This window comes from Lissotriton vulgaris, chromosome 7 (assembly GCF_964263255.1).
Source record: "Lissotriton vulgaris chromosome 7, aLisVul1.2, whole genome shotgun sequence".
NCBI classification, from domain to species: domain Eukaryota; kingdom Metazoa; phylum Chordata; class Amphibia; order Caudata; family Salamandridae; genus Lissotriton; species Lissotriton vulgaris.
Window position 1 is genome coordinate 1,699,999,644 of NC_141695.1, and position 20,920 is coordinate 1,700,020,563.

Consider the following 20,920-nt stretch of genomic DNA (forward strand, 5'->3'; position numbering starts at 1 on the left):
CCAAAAAGGTGCAAACCCTGCAAGAATCGTCAGGTGCTGGCTCTGACTGGGTAGATGTGTTCCTTTACAGGTGCTGGCTCTGACTGGGTAGATTTGTTCCATTAAGGGCACGCAAAGGAGGTTTTGCAGATGTGGTGAAGGAGTAGTAGACTGGGTGGCATAATGATCCTGGGTGCGGGGCATTGAGCACCACAACCACAAAACTGCTGGGCACCATGCTGGGGTTGAATTGGCTGCTGGTAGAGGGTACCTCCACCAAAACCACAGAAGAAGTGATGGGGCTGATGAGGTTGGGGAGATGGGGGAAGATAAACTCAAGGAGCGTGCTGTGGCCCTGCTGTTTTTTAACCACTCTAGAGGGGGGTCTACCTTGTCCCCAAACAGGCAAGTAACATTGAACGGCATGGGCATCATCTGAAAAACCAAGGGATCGGAGCCAGGCTCTGCATAGTAGGCAAAAGAACAAAGGATTTAACCCAGTTCTTTTGACTGGGGAGAATGTTTGCATGGTCAGCATTCCGTCCATCATTTGTTTGCCGTAACACTTTTTGCCCTAAGTGGGATGTGTATGCCCAGACATGGTCCCTTGCTCACTGTGCCACTGGATTCAAGCTGGCCTGGTTGAAGAAGGGTGACATACCCGGAAAACCGTTCCCAGGATGTTTGTTTACGGTCAAGGGAGGACCTGGCCTGGCAGTTCGGTCTGGACTGTTCCCATTGGGCACAGGGTCAAGACTGATTTGCATATAGCTGGGTCCAAACTGGGGTGGCGTAGTGGTCAAAAGAACGATGGATTTAACCCAGATCTTTTGACTGAGGGAGAATATTTGAATGGTCAGCATTTCGTTCATCATTTGTTTGCTGTTACACTGCTACAGTGGCAACAATGGTGCCCATGGCCCACCCAATGGAATTGTAGTGTCAAAGACGACAAATGTTTAACTTGGCAGCATGCCAGCTGTCCAGGGGGAGACCTGCAAGGACTTGAGTGCCAAGCTGGTAGATGAAAATATTTGTTTGCAAATGTTTCCACACATTTCGACTGTCTGAGGCAGTAGTTGGGATTGGTCTCACTTGCAGATGCTTGCACTACCAAACTTTCAGGGGAGGGGCGCGGCAATAGAAAACCAGGATGGTGGAAGGCAGGGCAATGGTGTTGTGCAATTTGGCAGTTGACTGGTGGACCAGAGCAATGTTTGGCCCATGCACACAATAAAATGTCTTTTAAGGAATCTGTAAATGGCAGGAGAGGCTCAGTAGAGGCATGTCCCAGCTGGAGATCTTGTAAGTACGTTAGTCTTTACCTCCAAGGTGGAAAGCTGGAGGTCAGGGACTTCAGTCGCCACACGCATTACCATAGTGTAGGAAGCAGGCTCTTCTGTGGCTGGTCCAGAGTGGAGAGAAAGCCTGTTTCAGGTGAGGTATCGAGACCTCTTGCAAGTAATCATACCAATTTTCATCTTGATAGAGCTGAGCAAACTCATCACCCATATCTTAATCATTGTTCGAGTCCAAGCCAAAAGGTGAATGTAGTGTGTTGTTTTCCCCTGTGGATATGGCAGAGCAAGCGCCGCCTCGACCTTTGTCGAGCTAAGCAGCAGTCTATGTTGGACAATACTGTGACGAGCCTTAGGTCTGGTGTTGATGGATTCTGTACCGTTGTTGAAATCCCAGACTGGTGTGGACCAAGGTTCAGATGTAGGATCAGGAGTGAGGCCAGAGGCGTCATAATGGACCAGGAGGGTCCAACTGGCAACAAGGGTGAACCCTCCCTGCTAGTGCTACAGTTGAAGGGTCTCTCAGTTCCTTTGATCCCAAAGGCGTGCCAGAGGGAGATGTCAAGGAGCCAAGAAGCCAAAGAGCCTGAGCACGACAAAGCAGAACTCTCCAATCTGTTCCGGAGTGTCAGACAGTTCCGGAAACCCAGGTTGTGCCAGAAGCAGTTGCAGGATTGGCTCAGACGTTGGCCAACTCTAGGAGCGAGAGCTCTATCCAAGGTATCACCTATTGATCAGCTGAAACGAAAGCAAGAGAGGGCCCAGTCCCACTTTGGTTTCTTATATTTTTTAGACTTGCCATACAATTTGGATAGTGATGAAGACCGTCATCACAAGCTGCTTTGACAACTCTGGGAGTCTTCTTATGCTTTGTGATGTAATGTTTTGTCTTGCAGTCCTAGATGGCCTTCAGGTTCATGGACGTGCAGTTGCTGCTGGCCTTGGAGTCGCAGCTCGGCCCCAGACACCACATGCACACCTAATGGGGATTCTTTCAAAGACACCTCCTTGTGACAGTCCCTACAGGGCTCTCAACCTGTCGTTTTAGGGGAAGACATCTGTTGTAGAGAGAAATTTAGAACAAATATCAAGGTTAGGTGTCTCTGAGAGACAAGGGGGAGGTCCGGACCCACGTCAGGAAGCACAGAAAGAAAGGAGTGATAACTAAATAGCCTCTGCACACAATTTCCAGAGCTAAATGGCGTTGGTTTACCAGAGCCTTACGGCACCACGTATCGGCATGCAGCATTACTACTGAAAAGTTACCTAATCCAGTCTGACACCTGTCAAATATTCAAAAGGTGAGGAATCTGCAGCCTGAAGTGTTCATCAATCGCAGGGATTATTCTTTTATTCCAACATTTGTGATTCCAGGTAACCACACTGACTGGTACAGTTTGAATTAAGCTCTCCAATCAGGAAAAAGGTTCGCTATCGGAAGCTAGATTTTCAAATTATGTTACATATGAAAAAAATCTCAAGATTTGGTATCCTGCTTATTGTGAGCAACGGTTTAAATACACACTTCTCTCTTGTGCTGTTGGAAAGGATGATAAGAGGGGCGCAAGAACTCTTGAAATGAAAAGCAAAAGCATAAATAAATGCAAAAACAAATCGGTGGCACATTTCAACAAAGCTCAACACTCATGATTTCTAAGAATTTAGCAGTCAAGCAATTCCTATTATACGCCAGATTCTGAAGCCCAACATACAGAAAGGCTGGCTGTCTCTATGAAACCTTCCAGATGCTTTCTTTCACCATCTTCACGTTTGGGAGACGTTCACCAACATTACAGCAGCAATTACATTTTTGGTAGCCTTCATGTCTGGCTTATAAGATATATTCTGGACCTATCTTGGTAAGACCTTTATATCCTGGTCAAATACATGGGCAAAACATTGTTAAAACATGGTCAGTCATCGTGTGCAGAATACATGGTTCACCATGGTCTGCCAATTAATATATAATCAGGGCTTCCCTCAAAACAGATTTCTGCACTTCAAAGACAGAATCGTTTTAGGATGAGATCAATAACAGTATGGTGGTTTGTCACTTTTTTTTTATTAATTCACTCCTAGCACCTTCATTGCTAGCCTCGATGAGTTCTACCCAGCTACAACTCTCATAAGATTGTAATCTGGATAGGGGCCCTCTAGCCATCACAACTAGGTTTCTGTGGATGGTAAAGCAATTTCCAAGTTGGCTGTGCCATGCTTCTAGCTGTTTTCCATCAGAGTACTGGATTCTCAGAATGACAACATGAGGTGGCTCATTGGACTAATGCGTCCATTCCAGAAATCGATTTTGACCTCATAGTCATTGTTTTGTACGTTGGAGGTCCACTCCAAGGTGTCAACATGCATTTGCAAATACATGTGTTATGTTTGGAGAGCTGTGGTAGAGAAACTATGGTCCCCGAAGATACAGTACATAATCTCAACCCTCTGGCACTAAAAGCAGTCTTACGGGCCATGCAAGCCTTCATATACAAAAGAGAAAAGGATACTTATTTACACAGACTACATTGGACATAGGTTTTATATCAACAAGCAGACAAGGGGACATGCTCAAAGATCCTTCCTGTATCTTTGATCCTGGGTCAATCTAAAATACATTACTCGATTAGTTACTTCTCAGAGAGGTGACCTAAATCAGGAAAACATTGCACCTTACAAGTGGCAGACTTCTAGATTGGGTGGGCATTGGGGGAAAATTTCTGGACAGATTATTTATGCATCATATTTTCCTCTTCCAATCTTAATTTATGCTCTGTTCTGTAGATCTTAAGCAACTGTGATCCAAGAATAAAAAAGTAACAATGAAGTAAATCCTGTATTGAGTTCTTCAGCATGCAATACAACCTTCCATGTTCAAGTCATATCATTTCCTGTACAGCACAGCTTTCCAAAATTTTCATGTTGGTGACACACCTTTTTGTGAAAAAAATTTCAGGGACACGGTAACGCGAGGAAGCGCAGCGAGCGAGACCGAACCAACTATGATGAGTTCGGGCCCCACACCCTAGTCCACAGACACACCGCCCCCCCCCCCACACACACACACACCCCACACAACCCCCCCCCCCCCCCCCACACACCACACACACTCTGTCTGTCCCTGTCTCTATCCGTCTCCCTCCCTCTCCCTTCCTCACTCTGCCTGTCTCCCTCTCTCTCGGTCTACCTCTCTCTGTCTCTCTCCCTCTCGCTCCCTGTCTTCCTCCCTCTTGTCTGTCTCCTCCCTCTGCCCAGAATCACAGGATGTGGAGTAGACCCAAAGGCTGGTTCCACAGCTCCAAAGTCGGCAGCTCTGGCCGTTAGACCCTCCTCTGCCTTGTGGTAGTTACTGACTTTGTAAGCATCCTCCAAATCCGGCCTCTATGCATTAGCCATTGTTCGCAATGTATACATTTTACATACGTTTACCATATGTCGTGTTCCTTTAAATATAGTGCTTGCCTAAGGACGGTCCCTTGGACCGGGCGCATAAAATCATTGTTAAGGTAACGCAGAAAGACTATTGTCCCAAGGAAATAAATATTTAATAGGGTCCGCCTGGATGACTGATTGTCTTAAGTAAAATTAAGCCTACTGTAAAACCGTTCAGAGGACTGTGTATAATCTGAAGGTCAATGGTAGAACTTTTCCTCCACCTTCGAGCTCAGGGCGATTACGAATCTCCGCAAAACCGGATAAGCCTTTCATCCTTCCAGAGTCGGTTGAATGAATATATCATTAAAGTAAGTAATATTAGCACCTCTTATTTACATAGCATAGAAACGGCTACAGTTGGGAATGATACGCGAAAAAAAATGCTTAATATTAGTTAAAGACACAAGAAGAAAATTTATTTTTGGGGGGGATACACGCTATAAATTGTCTGGCGTAACTATAATTATCATTCTCTTTATATGTGAATGAAGAGTGGAAGTGGTAATAGGGAAACAGGAAGAAAGGTAGCTTGTGAGGGAACTTCCGGGACGGGCACCTGGTTCCAGATGCAGGGCACCGAGACCGACCCCTACTTAGAAATGTCTGACATAGCAGCTGTGCCGGTCCGCATATGTTTGAAGTGCCAAAATTCGTGACATACGGGCTCATTTCATGCAGCATCCACTTCTCTCCTCCCCCGCCCTCTCCAGAGGGCCGCCGGCAGTCTGTCGATCCCCCCCCCGCCCATACACCACCTGTCATCCCAGAAAAATGCTTTTTATTTACATCTGTATTTTCGAGCAACAGCTGCAGACTCCGAGGCACTCTTTCAAAGGAATACCTCTTAATTAGCAGCATCCCGCGACACACCCACCACTTGTAGGTGACACAGTACTGTGTCGGGACACACAGTTTGGAAAGCTCTGCTGTACAGGATCAAGGGAAAACGCAAGAAATATGACAAAAGGTGAATAGCTCAGGATAGCTGGAATTAGCATTTAGGCTTCTAGTCGCTTAGTTTTAAAACAATTGCTACGGTACCTTTAATTTTCGGATATTCAAAATCGGTAACTGTTTTTAAAGATTGTATTGAGATAAATAAGCCACACCACATCGCTGTAGATATTTATTCTACATAAAATAACAAAACTGAAGTTTTCACACTTCAATGGACAGTGATGTCAATTTTCAATAAAAATACAATTTACAGAAACCTGTCAGGTAGCTCTAAGTAAACACTTGATTCTTGGATACTTAAAACTTTGTGTTTTAAATAGGAAACATCTGAGTTTAAAATGAAAGGATACACCACTGCAGAATTTTGGTTAATGTCAAGTTCTGGGTGCATGAGCATGCACAACTTGCTTTCCTGGTTATCAAATCAAAATTCAACCTGACGTATAATTGCTGTGTGACGCAGCCCTAAAGTGGTACTAGCAATTGCAATGCTGATTTAAAGTTCAATTACAGAAAACAAAATCACCATTTTATAAATAGGACACATTTCATACTTTCTAACGTACACATTTACAGTTAGTGTAGTGGACGACTTGAAACATGCACTAATTGTGTGTAGTGATAATGGGCAGTTAGAAATTATAAAACAATTATACATTTGGAAATGCTAAAATAATAACAGGTACAGACTGGTGAAGAACTGGTCTAGTTTGCATATTTAACATATTTAGCGTGCAACACTTATAGTGTCTAAAACGCAATCATATTGCAATTGTGGTTAGATTAATAGTACTTTTAAAACTTGCATCACTTGCTGTTGCACCGTGCATTCAAACTAGGATAATCAGTCAAGATAAAATAGTTTTTACAGTTTTTTCACAGTGTACATCTTTTTTTTTATATATGTATTAATGTTAAAGCCTGTCAAATGAACATTTGAAAACAGCATTTTTCTTTGAAAGTGTTAGTTTCCTTGAGAACGGGCAGAGCAAAACCAATTATTCACAAATTACCAGTTTTCCAACTGCTTGTCTGGCAACAAAGTGAAGCCATTTCCTCTTCTGCTCCTACATACAAAGTATGGTTGAAAATCTTCAAATACTGTAAAGGTTAACTTTGTAACAATGTTAATTCTTCCACAACAGTTTATCTGTAAAGCAGCCTATCCACTGCAAGTTCTATACAAAAGTAACAAACAACAGAAATATTAGACTATAAAGTATAGATTTACTTTTTCTTAACCGTTTTATTTACACAAAATATGTACATGAAATTTAAATGTCTGGCTGTTGAGGTACACTCTGAAATTCCCATATAAAATTACAATACATTTACAAGTTATTTGAAAACATAACCTTAAAAAAGCAATATGCTCTTTCTTCGTGTTTTCCATTTCTGTAATAATTTAAATGGATATTTTAGGTTAAATACAGAAACTGTACAAAACAAAACACTACATCTTCAAGGTTGAAAGGTAAATTTGTTTTCTCTATAAGGAAAAAATGTTTCAGAATGTGCAAAGTTTTAGCGATATCCTCAAGTTTGAAAATCTTAACTCAACACATTCCAGCTCTCCAAATTGTACCGGCAATATGGCATTTGAGTCTTTAGGTACAAAAATATGATGAAAATATCTGTACAGAAAACTTCAAAATAAGTTGTTGCTAATACAACATTCTTTAACATATATCTACATATGTTCATGTTTTCTTTGCAAAGGCAAGTCTAATTTATTGAAGTTCCACTGACTTTAAAAGTTGGTCACGTTTGTTTAATTGAAGGAGAAGCTTGTGTTTCAGATGGCCTTTGAGATTCCTTCTGTCCTTCAGGCTTAAAGTTCTTGCTACTCTCTTTACTTGTGCTTCGGTCCTTATGGTCTTTTCCTCGGACTCTTTCCCGGTCACTACCCCTATCTCTATCACGGTCTCTTTCCCTTTCTCTATCTCTATCTCTTGCTCTGTCCCGATCTCTATCTCGGTCTCTAACACGATCCCGGTCATGCTCTCTAAATCGGTCCCGGTCTTCCCTCTCCATGTCACGGTTACGGTCTCTATCTTTGCTTCTAGACCTCTCCCTGTCTCGTCTTTTGTTTGAATCCCTTTCCCTATCTCTATATCTTGATCGGTCTCTGTTCCGCTCCAATTCTTTGTTCTTCTCCAAATCTCGGTCTTTGTGCTGGTCTCTCTCCCTGCTTTTATCCCCCTCACGATTTGGTTCTCGGTCTCTATGCCTATTCCAGTCTCTGTTTCTTTCCCCATCTCGATACCTATCGCCTTCTCTATGCCTCTCATCATCTCGAAACCTCTCTCCTTCTCTTTCCCTATCCCAATTTCTGCTATTACCTCGACGCCAAGATCCTCTGGTGCCTCTGCCACCTCGTCTTTCATCATGCCCTCTGCCTCGTCGACCATCTGATAAATGATATGGTTGATCTACTTTGTCTTTGATATTGCCACCCTCTCTTTGCCTTGCCTCAAAGGATTGAGCTCTTTGATCATATTCTTTGCGTTCTCTAAACTCATTTGGAGATCTCTGTCCTTCTGGATTGATTCCTTCCACTCCAACCGGAGAACCTTGCTCCCATCCCTCATTGTGTTGCTGTGGTGAATAATTTGGAAGTTCAAGAAGTGGTCTGGAGGAGGGTTTAACACTTTGAGGAGACTGTTCTTGATAATTAAACCTAGAAGGTGGGGTATTTTGTGAAGACTGTTCCCTGTAATTAAATCGAGATGGAATTGGTTCATTTGAATCATTACAGCGACTCACTCTAGGCCCTTTTGGTCCAGTAAACATATGCTGAGATTCACCCCTCTGATCAGAATATGAAGGCTGTAAGTTTTGCTTCTCGTCAAACTTGTTTGATGGGAGTCCCCTTGGTCCCGATGTATTACTTGAAATTGGGCCAGTAGGTTCTGCAAATTCGTTTGGATTGGGGGCTCTTGTGCCACTGAAAGGGGCAGCTCCCCTCATTCCAACAAACTGATGCTGCATATGACTTCCTCTGTGTGGTGTAAAGTGAGGTGGAGGGAGTCTGCATTGGCCATCAAAGGGAAAAGATGGAGGTCTTATATTTCCCATAAATTGCGGGGCTCTTGGTCCATCAAACATTGAAGAGGCGGTGCTCTTTTGTTCAAAGCAGGTCTCTGGAAAATTCATGTGTGACCCACTATGATCTTCTAACTGGGAAGGAGATGTTCCTTTTTCATCAGAATGATGGGACACAGCCGGCCCTCTGTTTGTAAAATGAGAAGATTGTCCATACGGCCCTGAAAATGGTGGGACTGTAACTTTTTGTTCATCATGTACATTGAAAGATGGTCTGTGCTGTTCATTGTTAGATGCATTGCTTTCTGAAAAGGATTGTGTTGCTGGTCCTCTGTATCCTGGAAAGTTAGGATAGGGAAAGCCAAATCGTGGTAATGGTGGGTTACTCAGTCCTTGCAAGTGCGGAGGTGGTCCTACGTTTTGTGACATGAAAGGATAAATATTCTCTTGAAAGGGCATGGATTGGGAATCCCTTTTTCCATCAGCGTGAATAAACTGGTTGTTAGTTGGTTCTACACACTGAGATGTCACTGAATTTCTCGGATCTTCAGGCTGGGCAGCAGACAGTCTTTTCTCAGACTCAAAGCAATCTGAAGGCTTTTCTAGAGGCAATGTCTCTATATTTGAAAACCGAGGCCTCGCAGGATGCGGTTTTGTGATTTCTCGAGACTCTTTCAGCATGGGTAGGTTAGGGGGCCCTAAACAAGATTGGTCTTTAGGGAATGCAGCAGAGTAATTTGGCTGAGAAGAGGGCTCACCAGGTGTTGACAACACAGTTTGGCTTTCAGGTTTTGTAACCGGCATTTCTTCATGATCTGCAGGTTGCAGATTAACCTTTAATGGTGCAGCTGAAGTTTCCTGTTTTTCGTCGTCTTTTTTTTCAATATTCTTCAACGAATATGCCTCTTCCGATGACACCAGTTTGAAATCATCAATCTTCAGAGGCTGAGTAGTCGCACTTAATTGTTGACTGCATTCTTTCAAAGGTAACATTTCGGCTTTGCTTTCATTACTGACAACAGGTTTATCTTTTTCAGGAGATTCCGTTTTTTTCTCTTTTGGCAGCTGGTAATTCGCATTCTCATTGGCCTCTCTTACCAGCCTAGAGGCTGCTTGCCAAAAATCCAAAGTATGCTTAGATTCACTTTTTTGAGTATTTTGGTGTGTCAGCTTATCTGTGTTCAAATCCTCATCCATGGTTATTGAACTTTGTTCCTCTTGCTGGAATAGCTCTGTTTTTGTCAAAGATGATTTGGGAGGAGGAGACATCAAAGCATCAGAAACTGAGAAGTGAGCCATAGAGACACCAACAGCTGCTCTTTGCTGCCTGAGAGCTTCTTCCTGAGCTTCCAGCTGCCGTTTCTGTTCTTCAATTTGCTTGTTCAGCTCTTCCAACATTTTCTGCTGTTCCACTAAAGAGGAAGCAGTAGTAATGGCGGATATATACTCCCCAGGCAGTTCCACATTACTATGTATAACCTCAGACGTTATTTTATTGGGGAAGTCTTCAACTACAACCTTGGCTTCTTCAAAAATAGTCTCATCTTCTGGATCATAGGCCTCATCGTCCTCCTGTTCTGTTTCGCAAGGCTGGTCAGGCTTATAGAGATTTTCAGTTCCAATAATTTTGTCCATATCAAAAGCTTTTCCAGGATCATATTCTTCTTCAGGGTCATATGGTCTATCATCTCCTACTTCCTCCACAAGCTTATCTTTTGAAGTATGCCCGTACTGTTGCACAATTGGATCTACCATAGGAGGTTTTATTCTCTGATCTGGGGTTACTTGTTCAGTCACAACAACAGAACTCCCAGGCTCCAAGTCAAAGGGTTTCTTTTTTCCAAAAAGAGTCTTGAGAATGTGCTCGAGGGGTGTAGCAGACTTGACTGAGGTCGAAGTACTAGAAGTAATTGCAGAAACTTCGACTGGTGTCGATAAATTTTGAACTGATGGTGCAATTGTAGCAGTCGCATTAATCACTGTAGCAGTAACTGTAACAGTTGTTTCTGTTTTAACAGAAGGTAATGAGGAGAACAATTTGGGTGCAATTGCAGCTACAGGTTCAGGGACAGGAGGTGATTTTGGAGATCTTGGTGGGGATGGTATGATGGTTGGCTCTTTGGAAAATGGCTGGTATTTTAGAATTTTCTTTTCTTGCTGTGATGAGAGAAATGTGGAATGGATTATATCGGCTTCTTCGGAAATCTGAACTTTGGTTCGTTTTTCCTCCAACTTGTCAGTCTCCAGAATCGTTGCAGGTCGTTTGCCTTTTTGGCAGATCACTAATCCCAAAAGTAAATTTGGACGTGTGGATTCAAGACCTGCCAATGCAAGAAAAAATATAATTACTTATAGTGTTGTATACTGCTTCGATGTTTTAACAAAAATGCAAGTGTATTTTCTTTAATTTCAACAGTTTAGGTCTTTGATTTACAAATCTTTATTCATATCATAACAGACAAGAGATACGTAAACTGAACAGATTAGAAAGAGCACATTGTGCATCACTAGTCCTCGGATGCCTCGGTCTGTACAGAGGCCCAGTGTAAACACCACTAAAAAGCTATTGCTTTTGACACTGTGCCAATGTCATTGGGCACAGATCAGCAGTCACTTTGTTCTGGTTTAAAGTTTGCCTACTCAGCACAGGTTTTCAGTCTCTGCTTCATCCACCACTGTTCAAGTAATCTTAATTTTATTTTCCGTTACCCTGATATAGCACCTGGAAATATTTGGGTTTATGGGCATTACGAATGTCTGGGTCAAAAAAAACAACCAACGTCTTACAAGTGATATGGGCAAGTGCCCCAGTCTTGTGAAATAACCCATGTGATCATAGTTGTGGAGCAACGTTTTTAAAAGGGCACTATTCTTCCCAGATGAGGTATGTGTCACTCTCTTAAATCAGGGGCAGTATGAGTGTAGTAGAGTCCTAGGAGAACATAAAAGTATTATTTTTGTTCCACCTCTTCACATGATCTTGGCTTCTTTCTGCCCAAACTCTGTTAATACATTTAACCATGGCTCAGTCGCAACCTGCACCACCCCAAAGATATTCATGAAGATGTTGGAAATATAAGGGTTTTTGGAGGTAGTCATTCTCTTGCATATTGGGACTATGCATTAAGAGAATAGGAGGAGGGATCCGGCCATTGTTTAGGACCTGGCAGTGTAGGATCAGAAACAATTTCTCCAGTGTATTCCTTCCTTTCTTGTGAAAAAAAGCAGCAGCTACTTCACAGATGTGTGTTGGCTGCATATGTCTGCAGGTTTTACAAAGCAACGTCCTTCGTGGAAGTTTACTAAAAAGGTTCTGGGCCACCCGAAACATTCTTTTTTTAATTGTTTTTACAGATGTTCACATTAGAACACTCTTCTTGCTCCAAATCATAAGCTTTCTGGGCCTGGTGGTCCAAAACCTTGCCGCCACTCATACTTATAAACAAACAACATGGTTTTATACACCATAAATAAGGCTCAAAAGCATTTGCAAGCTTCACAATAAAAAGATAGTACTACATTATAAACTGGATCGGTGCGAGCAGGAACATCGTGAAAACTAAGACACTTAACAAAGAGGGCAGTTCTAAGAGCAGGAATCATCTAAGAGATCAAAAATACCCCTTCTGAAAGTAAAGACATTTCAACTCCAATTTAAAAGTGTTGACATCAGTATTAGTTCATAGATTTGGAGGGAGAAAGTTCCAAATTCTAGTCTCACTCCCAGTGAAAGATTGTGCCATTGCATATTCCATTTTAAAAGTTCGAGGTGCTAAATGAATTGTAATGATCGGAACCCGCCAGACCTTTTCAGTTTAGCTGCAAGGCAAGTAGGTCCTATGGCATGTAGGACCATGTGGATTATACATGCAGTGTGGTAGATAGCAGTGGCTTCTGTTGAGTAACCATTTAAAAGTAACTAGTACGTGCTTAAGGCCGGCAAATCTCCTTGTTCTACAGACAAAACAAGCAGTGGTATGAAATAGTCTTCAGGGGCTCAAGCTGTATCTTAAGAAGTTGAGTCAAGAGTTACCATTATTGATCCTGGAGAGAACAAATCTAGACAACAGTTTTAAGATTGATTGAACTGGGGAATTCCCCACAGAAGACAACTGGAAGTGTGTACACTTGGCCACGGTGTTGATTTGTGTTTGCAAGTGGCATCACTTCCAAAGATTTCGCATTATCCATGACAATTTGCTTGCACTAAAGAATTCCACTACAGTCAATTCAGGGTTGGACAGGTAAGGACTCTATTTTGATGAGATGAATATAAATGTGGGCTTAAGGGGCTACTTTTAGGAAGATAAGTCAACAAATCTGGCTCTGTTTGCAGTGTCTGGCCAAGAAGTCGCACATCGTTGACGTAGCTCTTGAGATGATTTGTGTGTCATCAGCCTATTGACTTTAGATCCGCAAGTTCTTGGGTAGGACTCAAAAGTCATTCAATATAAAGATTAAAAAGAGCTGGAGTCAGAAGGGAGCCTTATGGGAACCCCTTCTTCAGCACATCTGGTCTGGACAGGAAATATCAAATGTGGTCTTCTGTAACCAGTTTGAAAGATATAAGCAAAACCATTTGAGAAGTATACCTTCCAACCACTGTATACTTGTGTATCAAAAGCTGCAAATAATTCCAGAAGCAAAAGAGCCCACAATTACTGGAGTCAAATATGTGAAGTGCTTTATCCAAAATGGAGCAATGAGATTTTTATATTATGGACTGTTATGAAGCCTGGTTGATATTCAAAGATATCGTCGGAGATATAGTGAATACGCTGTTCTGCAACACAGAATGCAATCACCTTTGCAAGAAATGGAGGATAAGAAACAAGATGAAAGTGAGGAGAACCCTTGTCGTTGCTGTGCGTTACTTCAGAAGAGGATTGACTTCACCAATTTGAAAGGCCGTTTGGGAGCACACCTTGTGCAAAAGATTCACTATCTCTGTCCAATGAGGCAACTTGTATGGCAGTTCCTTTGAAATGTATGTTCAGAGGTAGGACTTTATTGATCATTTTTAATCACCTTCAGAGACATCAAATTAGAGCCATGTTGTTCACTATAGTCCACCAGTGCAGGTATAGGCCACATTCAGACTTAGAGAGTAGATACACCAACTTCTCCAGGCCATTCATGAAGTTGAAGCAGATAATGGGGCATTGCAGCTTCTTACATAAGCAGAGGAGGAACGGCAGGTCGCAATAGTCAGAAGTAACCTTTGTAAACCTGTAGTTACTGCAAGACTGTACGTCTTATTTCTGGATGATTTTTATAGCAGCAGTATTATATTTGATGACACTGCAGTCCTGCAAGTATGCTAATGGGAAACTCCCAAAGGACAGCCTTATGACTCTGGATATTCATAGTTTCAAAAAGACTATGGAAGAAACTGGACAGTGTTGGTTCTGCCTTGGGATGCTAGAAGCCTACTGTGTGGTGATCTGCAAGTAAGACTGTTGGGCTACTACAGCACAGATCTTCGCACATACAAAATCCTTTGGAAGGGCATCCAAAGCTAGCAGGAAGTTCAAAAGCAGCCAAAGGAGCTCCTTACTCTCAAAATCTACTTTTGGATTGGGCTGCAAACTTTACATGCAAGTCGAAGGGAGCCATGCACCTCTTGCAAAGCAAGACCACCAGATTATCCATGCTCCCAACAATCTCTAGAAGGCCTCATGCTAAATATCCCTGCAGCAAAACAACAGCTGCTGGGGTGTATCACAGAGGCGTTATCTGTAAAGCAGCTCCGGAGCAGTTGAATAATAGCTGGGTCAAATATCTTCCCAACAAAGCAATCTTTTCTAGGCACCAGAAAGTACCAGTGAAGCATTCATTGTCAATGCGAGGAGAACAATGTGTATCACAGTTTAAGCCTTTACCATTGTTAGGCCCACTTTACACCAGCATATTTTGAGCACATCAGAGGTAACGGGGGGGGGGGGGGGGGGGGGCGGGAGAATCACTCGCTCTACACAGGTGGTGCATAGAGTTGTGAATCACATAGCCTTGAACACATTTGAAGAAGTGTGCCCACATTTTCATTTTTCTGGTGCATTTGTTGAAGGAGGTGTTGTTGATTTAAATATCAGGAAAGCCAGCAGCAATAGGCTACTTACTCTTGATTTCTGGATCATGTAGACTGCTACGGCTGTTTAATCTATGGCCTTGCTGATGGCATCCCTGTTGTGTGGATGTACCCCAACCTTTCCTGGATCTGCAGAATTGTATTGTGTTGTATTGTAATTGCATTTATATAGCGCTTACTACCCCCGACGAGGTGTCAAAGGGCTTTTTCAACGAGGAGCACACTAATCCGGAACCCTAGAAGGATTATTGTTGAATTAGTATAGTGAAATATAAAAGTAATTTGAGTGGTGGATAGTTTAGTCAGTTATTTGGATTCAGAAGGATAGAGGAGGGATAGAAAAGGTTTGAATTTATATAGCGCTTGTTACCCCTGATGGGGTGTTCAAGCGCTTTTTTTGGCGAGTAGCACACTACTCCAGGACCCATGAAGGATTAGTGGTGAATTAGTATAGTGAAATATGAAAGTAATTTGAGTGGTGGTGAATGATATGTTAGTCAGGTATTTGAATTGAGAAGGGTAGCAGAGAGATAGAAGAGGGACAGTGGTTTGCATATGTATATATAGCACTTGTTACCCCTGATGCAGTGTTGAAGCGCTTTTTTGGCGAGTAGCACGCTACTCTGGAACCCATAAAGGTTTAGTGTTGAATTAGTATAGTGAAATATTAAAGTAATTTGAGTGGTGGATATTAGTCAGTTATTTGGATTGAGAAGGATAGCGGAGGGATAGAAGAGGGGAAAAGGGTTGCATTTATGTAGTGCTTGTTACCCCTAGTGGGGTGGTGAAGCGCTTTTTTTGGCGAGTAGCACACTGCTCTGAACCCATAAAGGATTAGTGTGCCGAAATACTCCCGGGCTCTGGAGTATTTCCGCACACTAATCACTAAGCACTCTAGTTACAAGTTCTGACTTGGGGGAAGGGGGGGAGGGGGGGAGGTTAAGGGTGGGGGGGATTTGACCAACACAGAGTAAGGGTCAGACCAAGGTGGGTACTGCACCACCAGTGGCAGTGGTACTGCCAGGTGCTGGAGTCACTGGGCCCAATGTTAGCCCATGGGAGCTGGAGGATCCTTGAAGAGACACAGGTTGCTGGCAAGTACCCAAGGTTCAGTGACACAGGCCCTAGTGGTTGAGGTCAGCACTGCGAGGGCCAGCAAGTAGTACCAAAGCTGTAGCAGCACAGGGTGGGCTGGGTGCAGGGTGCACATGGGGCATCGGGTGCCCTATAGAAATCAATGGAAATCGCCTACAGACTTGGATGCTAACCATGACGTACAAAGTGAGCTATTTATCTCAAGAAAGTGGAGCAATATACATGCGTCTTCCAAAAGCGGTGTCAGTTGCTAGGATAAGCATTTGTCAAAGTAGTCTTCCATCATCCCACATTAATTCTTGAACCAGAAAGGCTGTTTATTCTTTGGAATATGCTAGACAAAAATTGACCAAGTCCTCTTCGTGGATAACTAACAAAAATTGATTGATTTTGCTCTTTCCTAAGATAAGGGTCTTTCTTCAGATTTCTTAAGTCCGTGCTGCCGAGCATGCAGTAACAAGGGGCATGTATAGTCCAAGACAAAGAGGCCTAAGGCAATTCTGCATCAACTGTCAACTTATTGAAAAGTAGTTTTTGACTATTTAAGTAACACAATGAAGACATGGACAAAAATTTACATAATGCTTGTGATTCTGCTGTGAATCCAACACCTGGCTAAAGCACTGGTTGTGGTTTCTCTAGGCTACATTATTCATCTGGAGCACATTAGCCATCAGCAAATGGATGGTAACTTTCTCAATCCAGGTACCCCATAAACTGAGATACCTTTACCGGGTTCAGCCAAGAAGGCGACTTATCGGAGGTACTTCTGTACCACCATCTTCAGACTGACAGCATGTTCCTGTAGTATTTTAATATTTCCAGAAAGTGAACCACCCACCTTTACGATTTTATGTTCTTGATGGCTGCTGGGATTTTTAGACAATCTTGTAGCAAGAGACCAGCCAATCTCTTCAACAACAAATACGTAATTTATATGGTTAAAAAACCTCACATGATCCAGGATCACAACATAAATTACAAACGTTAAATTAGCCGTAGTCTTGCATCCAGCCATCTGGATCTCAGCCTCCAGTGAATTCATCAGCTTATTGTAGAAGTTCAAATTAATTATATGGAGATGTGTGTCCTCCTTCACTTCCAGTGGCAGTGGTGGAACCTAAAGATGCAGTGAAGAGGCACAGTGCATCCTATAAGAAAACAAGTTACTTACCTGTAACTTTGGTTCCCCAGTATTGGTAACTTTCATAGATTCCCATGCTTTGTATCATTCTCCGTCGTCGGAATGGGAGCCTCGGTAAATAAAAAATATCATAACCATAGGTACAAAAGAGAAAATTAGGCCTAGGCCTCATCTCATTTTGTAGCTTAGCAACCTCATTTTGTAAGAGAGACCAAACTTTCTGCAACAACCAATCAGAAGAGCCTCACCCCATAGAACCCTCCTGAGAGAGCCTCAGATTTTCGTAGCCGTTGTGTAACAGCAATCATCTCAGTAAAAAGGCTGAGCTTTCCCAGGGGAGGAGGGTGGGCGCATGGGAATCTATGAAAGTTACCAATACTGGGGAACCAAAGTTTCAGGTAAGCAACTTGTTTTCTTGCCCCAGTATTGGAACTTTCATAGATTCCCATGCTTTGTATCAGAGTAGCAAGCAGTAAGCCACCAAAAAAGCACATTTTGTTCCATGAATACTGTAATATGTCTATATATAAAACCCCCCACAGTAAACCAAATGACAAATGTTACCATAGTAGGGGATACAACAAGGGATACAAAATGTGCGAATCACAAAAAGGAGGGACTGGAGGGAAAGCTCAATTCTTATTAAAACAGATTTCTCAGGACTGCCTTTCCAACAGCTGCATCATCCTTCATTGACAAATCCAGGCAGTAGTGCCTCGTGAAGGTATGGGTACTACTCCACGTAGCTGCCCGACAAATGGCCTTGATAGGGACTCATGAAAACAGAGCCACAGATCTCGTGAAATGAGTTCGAACTCTTCTTTGAAGCGGTTTGCCTGCCTGCTGATGGCAAAATTGGATAGCATTGGAAATCCAACGGGAAATACTGTGCTTAGCCAATGGATACCTCTTCCGCGGAGCGCCATAAGATACAAACAGTTGTGAAGATTTCCTGAAAGGTTTAGTGCGTTCCAGATTGAATTTCAGACACCTCTGAACTTCCAAAGAATGTAAAGACCTTTCCGCTGGTGTGGTAGGTCGTGGAAAAAAGGACTTTAGAATCACCGGCTCATTCAGATGGAATTCAGAGGGAACTTTTGGGATGAACTTTGGATTTGTTCTCAGTATTACAACATATTTCTTGAACTGCAGAAAAGGTTCTTCAATTGTAAAAGCCTGGAGCTCATTTATCCTCTTAGTAGATGTTAGAGCCAACAAAAGAGCAAGCTTCCATGACAGAAATTTAAGGTCTGCCTTATGTATGGGTTCAAATGGGGCTTTCATCAGATTAGTCAATACTAGACTCTGAACAGACCTTTCAGAAATTCCTTGCAGACCAAAGCGAAGGACCTGAAGATGTGCACCTGAACCTTGAGATGGCTGCCCGATGCACCTTGACCGAGGAATGAGTCAACCCTTATTTAGCTAGGGAAAGAACATAAGGCAAAATCTGATGTGGGTGCACAGTGTAAGGATGCAGATTTTGTGAATAACACCAGAGACAAAACCTTCTCCACTTAGCCCGATACGTTTTGTTTGTACTTGGGGCTCTGGACTGAGACAGGATATCTTTACATTCCTCGGAGAGATCTAGATTTTAAATTCTCTGTACTCAGGAGCCACACAGTCAACTGGAGCGATTTGGGATCCGGATGAAGTACCTGACCGTGACACATTGTCAACAGAGACAGAACCGGCTGTACGTGGATTGGCTGATCCCGAGACAGTAGGAGGAGTTCCGTGTACCAGAACTGTCGGGGCCACGCTGGTGCAATCAAGATCACTGTGCATGGTTCCGCTTTGATCTTCCTGATTACTTTCAAAATTAGGGGAATTGGAGGAAAGGCGTAGAGAAATGTGCCGTACCAAGCATTCGAAAGTGCATTCCCCCAAGGATCCCTGATGGTGATCCCTGCTTGCGTAAAGTTGGCATTTGGCGTTCTCCGGGGTCGCAAACAGGTCTTTAGTTGGGATCCCCCAGACCGTGAAGACTTTGTCGAGGATGGATTGGTCCAATTCCCATTCGTGAGTGAGTGAACTCTGGCGGCTGAGAGCGTCTGTTTTTATATTGAGCGTACCCGCGAGGTGCTCCGCTGACAGAGTAATGTTGTGAAGAATAGCCCAGTCACAAATTCTCTGAGCTCCTTTGAAAGAGCTTGGGATCTGGTTCCTCCTTGTTTGTTGATATAATGCATGGCCGTCGTGTTGTCTGTGCGGACCAGCACTGTATGATCTTGAACCCTCGGCAGAAAAGCTTGAAGAGCCAAGCGAATAGCCATCAGTTCCAAAAGATTGATGTGGAACTTCCGCTGACTTGGGTTCCAATGACCGCTCACATGTAAATTCTGCAGAACCGCTCCCCAACCTTCTAGTGAGGCGTCTGTCGTCACAACCATGGGAGATGGAGAGAGCGTGAAGGTTAAACCTTTTGAGATGTTCTCTCGTACCAGCCACCAGCTGCATGCGTCTCATTGCTGGGGTTACCGTTATCCTGTCCTCGAAGGAGGCTTCCGCCTGGTACCATTGCTTGTCCAGCTGTTCCTGCAGCGGCCGCATGCAAAGTCTGCAGTGCGGAATTAATGGTATACAGGATGAGATCGATCCTAGCAGGGACTTGTAGAGTCGTACCAACAGTGTCTTCTTTTTCTGTAATAGACTAGGTGATTGCATGAGCTTCTGTTGACGCTCGTCCGTTTGGAAAGCTTTGCAGCATCTGGTGTCCAGAATAGAGCCTAGAAACCTTACAGACCTGGCTGGCTGAAGGACTGATTTCTCTATGTTGAGTTGAAGACCCAAGCTGTTGAAAAGTTGGATGCAATGTGAAACCGCCTAGGAAGCTGCTTGAAAAGATGGCGCCTTTATAAGCCAATCGTCTAGGTAGGGAAAGACTTCTAGAGATTGTTTTCTGAGGAATGCAGCCACAGGTGCCAGAACCTTGGTAAATATCTGTGGTGCCGACTTCAGGCCAAAAGGAAGCACCTTGAATTGAAAGTGGCACTTGCCCAATGTAAAGCGAAGGTATTGCCTGTGAGCAGGATGGATCGGGACATGGAAGTATGCGTCCTCTAAGTCCAGTGTCGCCATGTAGTCTCCTGGATTCAGAAGACGTAGAATATCTTGAAGAGTGACCATCCTGAATGAGAGCTTTATGAGATAGGTGTTGAGCTCTCTTAGATCTAAAATTGGACGCCACTGGTCTTTCGTCTTGCGAACCAGGAAAAACCTGGAATAAAAGCCTTTCCCCCTCTGAGAGTGAGGGACCGGCTCTATTGCCCCCTTGATGAAGAGTTGGTGGGCTTCGACACGTAGCAGTCGAGGATGTTTTGCGCTGGTAGCAACAGGACCTCTGATTGGAGGTAGAAGTTCGAACTCCAAGGTGTGGCCACTCCGAATGATATTCAAGGCCCACTGGTCCGATGTTATATTTCTCCTGCTTTTCAGACAATAAGAAATCCTGCCCCCCACTGATAATATTGGAGGGGTAGGAAACGTAGACAGACCCAGGAGGCCGCTATTGTCGCTTTGAGTTGTCTCTACCCTGGCGAGGTTTCCCTTGTTGGCGAGAGAAAGAGGCGGATTGTCCTTGCCTCTGCGAATATTGTGGCCTGTAGGATTGTGAGGACTGAGAGTAAGAGGAGTAACGTTGCTGGTATCCTCCTCTGCTGTTGTTATAACCTCTCCCCCTCGCTACTCAGAAAGGCGTTTTACGATATTGGAGGTTACCTAAGGACTTGGCTGTTTGTGTCCTTCTTTATCTCCTGCAAGGCATCGTCAATGTGTTTTCCGAAAAGCATATCACCATCAAAGGGCATGTCCAATATTTTGTTCTGTACTTCCGGGCGGAACCAAGTAGCCCGAAGCCATTCTTGCCTTCTGAGGACC

At 43.3% G+C, this 20,920-nt stretch overlaps 1 protein-coding gene across 6 annotated transcripts in view; it reads right to left on the minus strand.

Annotated features, from left to right (window-relative positions):
• Window positions 1-5,822: 5,822 nt before the first annotated feature.
• DIDO1 (death inducer-obliterator 1) overlaps window positions 5,823-20,920 on the minus strand; it is a 286,601-nt gene continuing 271,503 nt past the window's right edge. For all 6 annotated transcript variants that reach the window (XM_086932835.1, XM_086932836.1, XM_086932838.1 and 3 more), the window contains one exon: window positions 5,823-11,032. In XM_086932835.1, coding sequence (XP_086788961.1) covers window positions 7,428-11,032 — 3,605 coding nt within the window. In that variant the 3' untranslated portion in view covers window positions 5,823-7,427. The remainder of the gene's footprint in view (window positions 11,033-20,920) is intronic.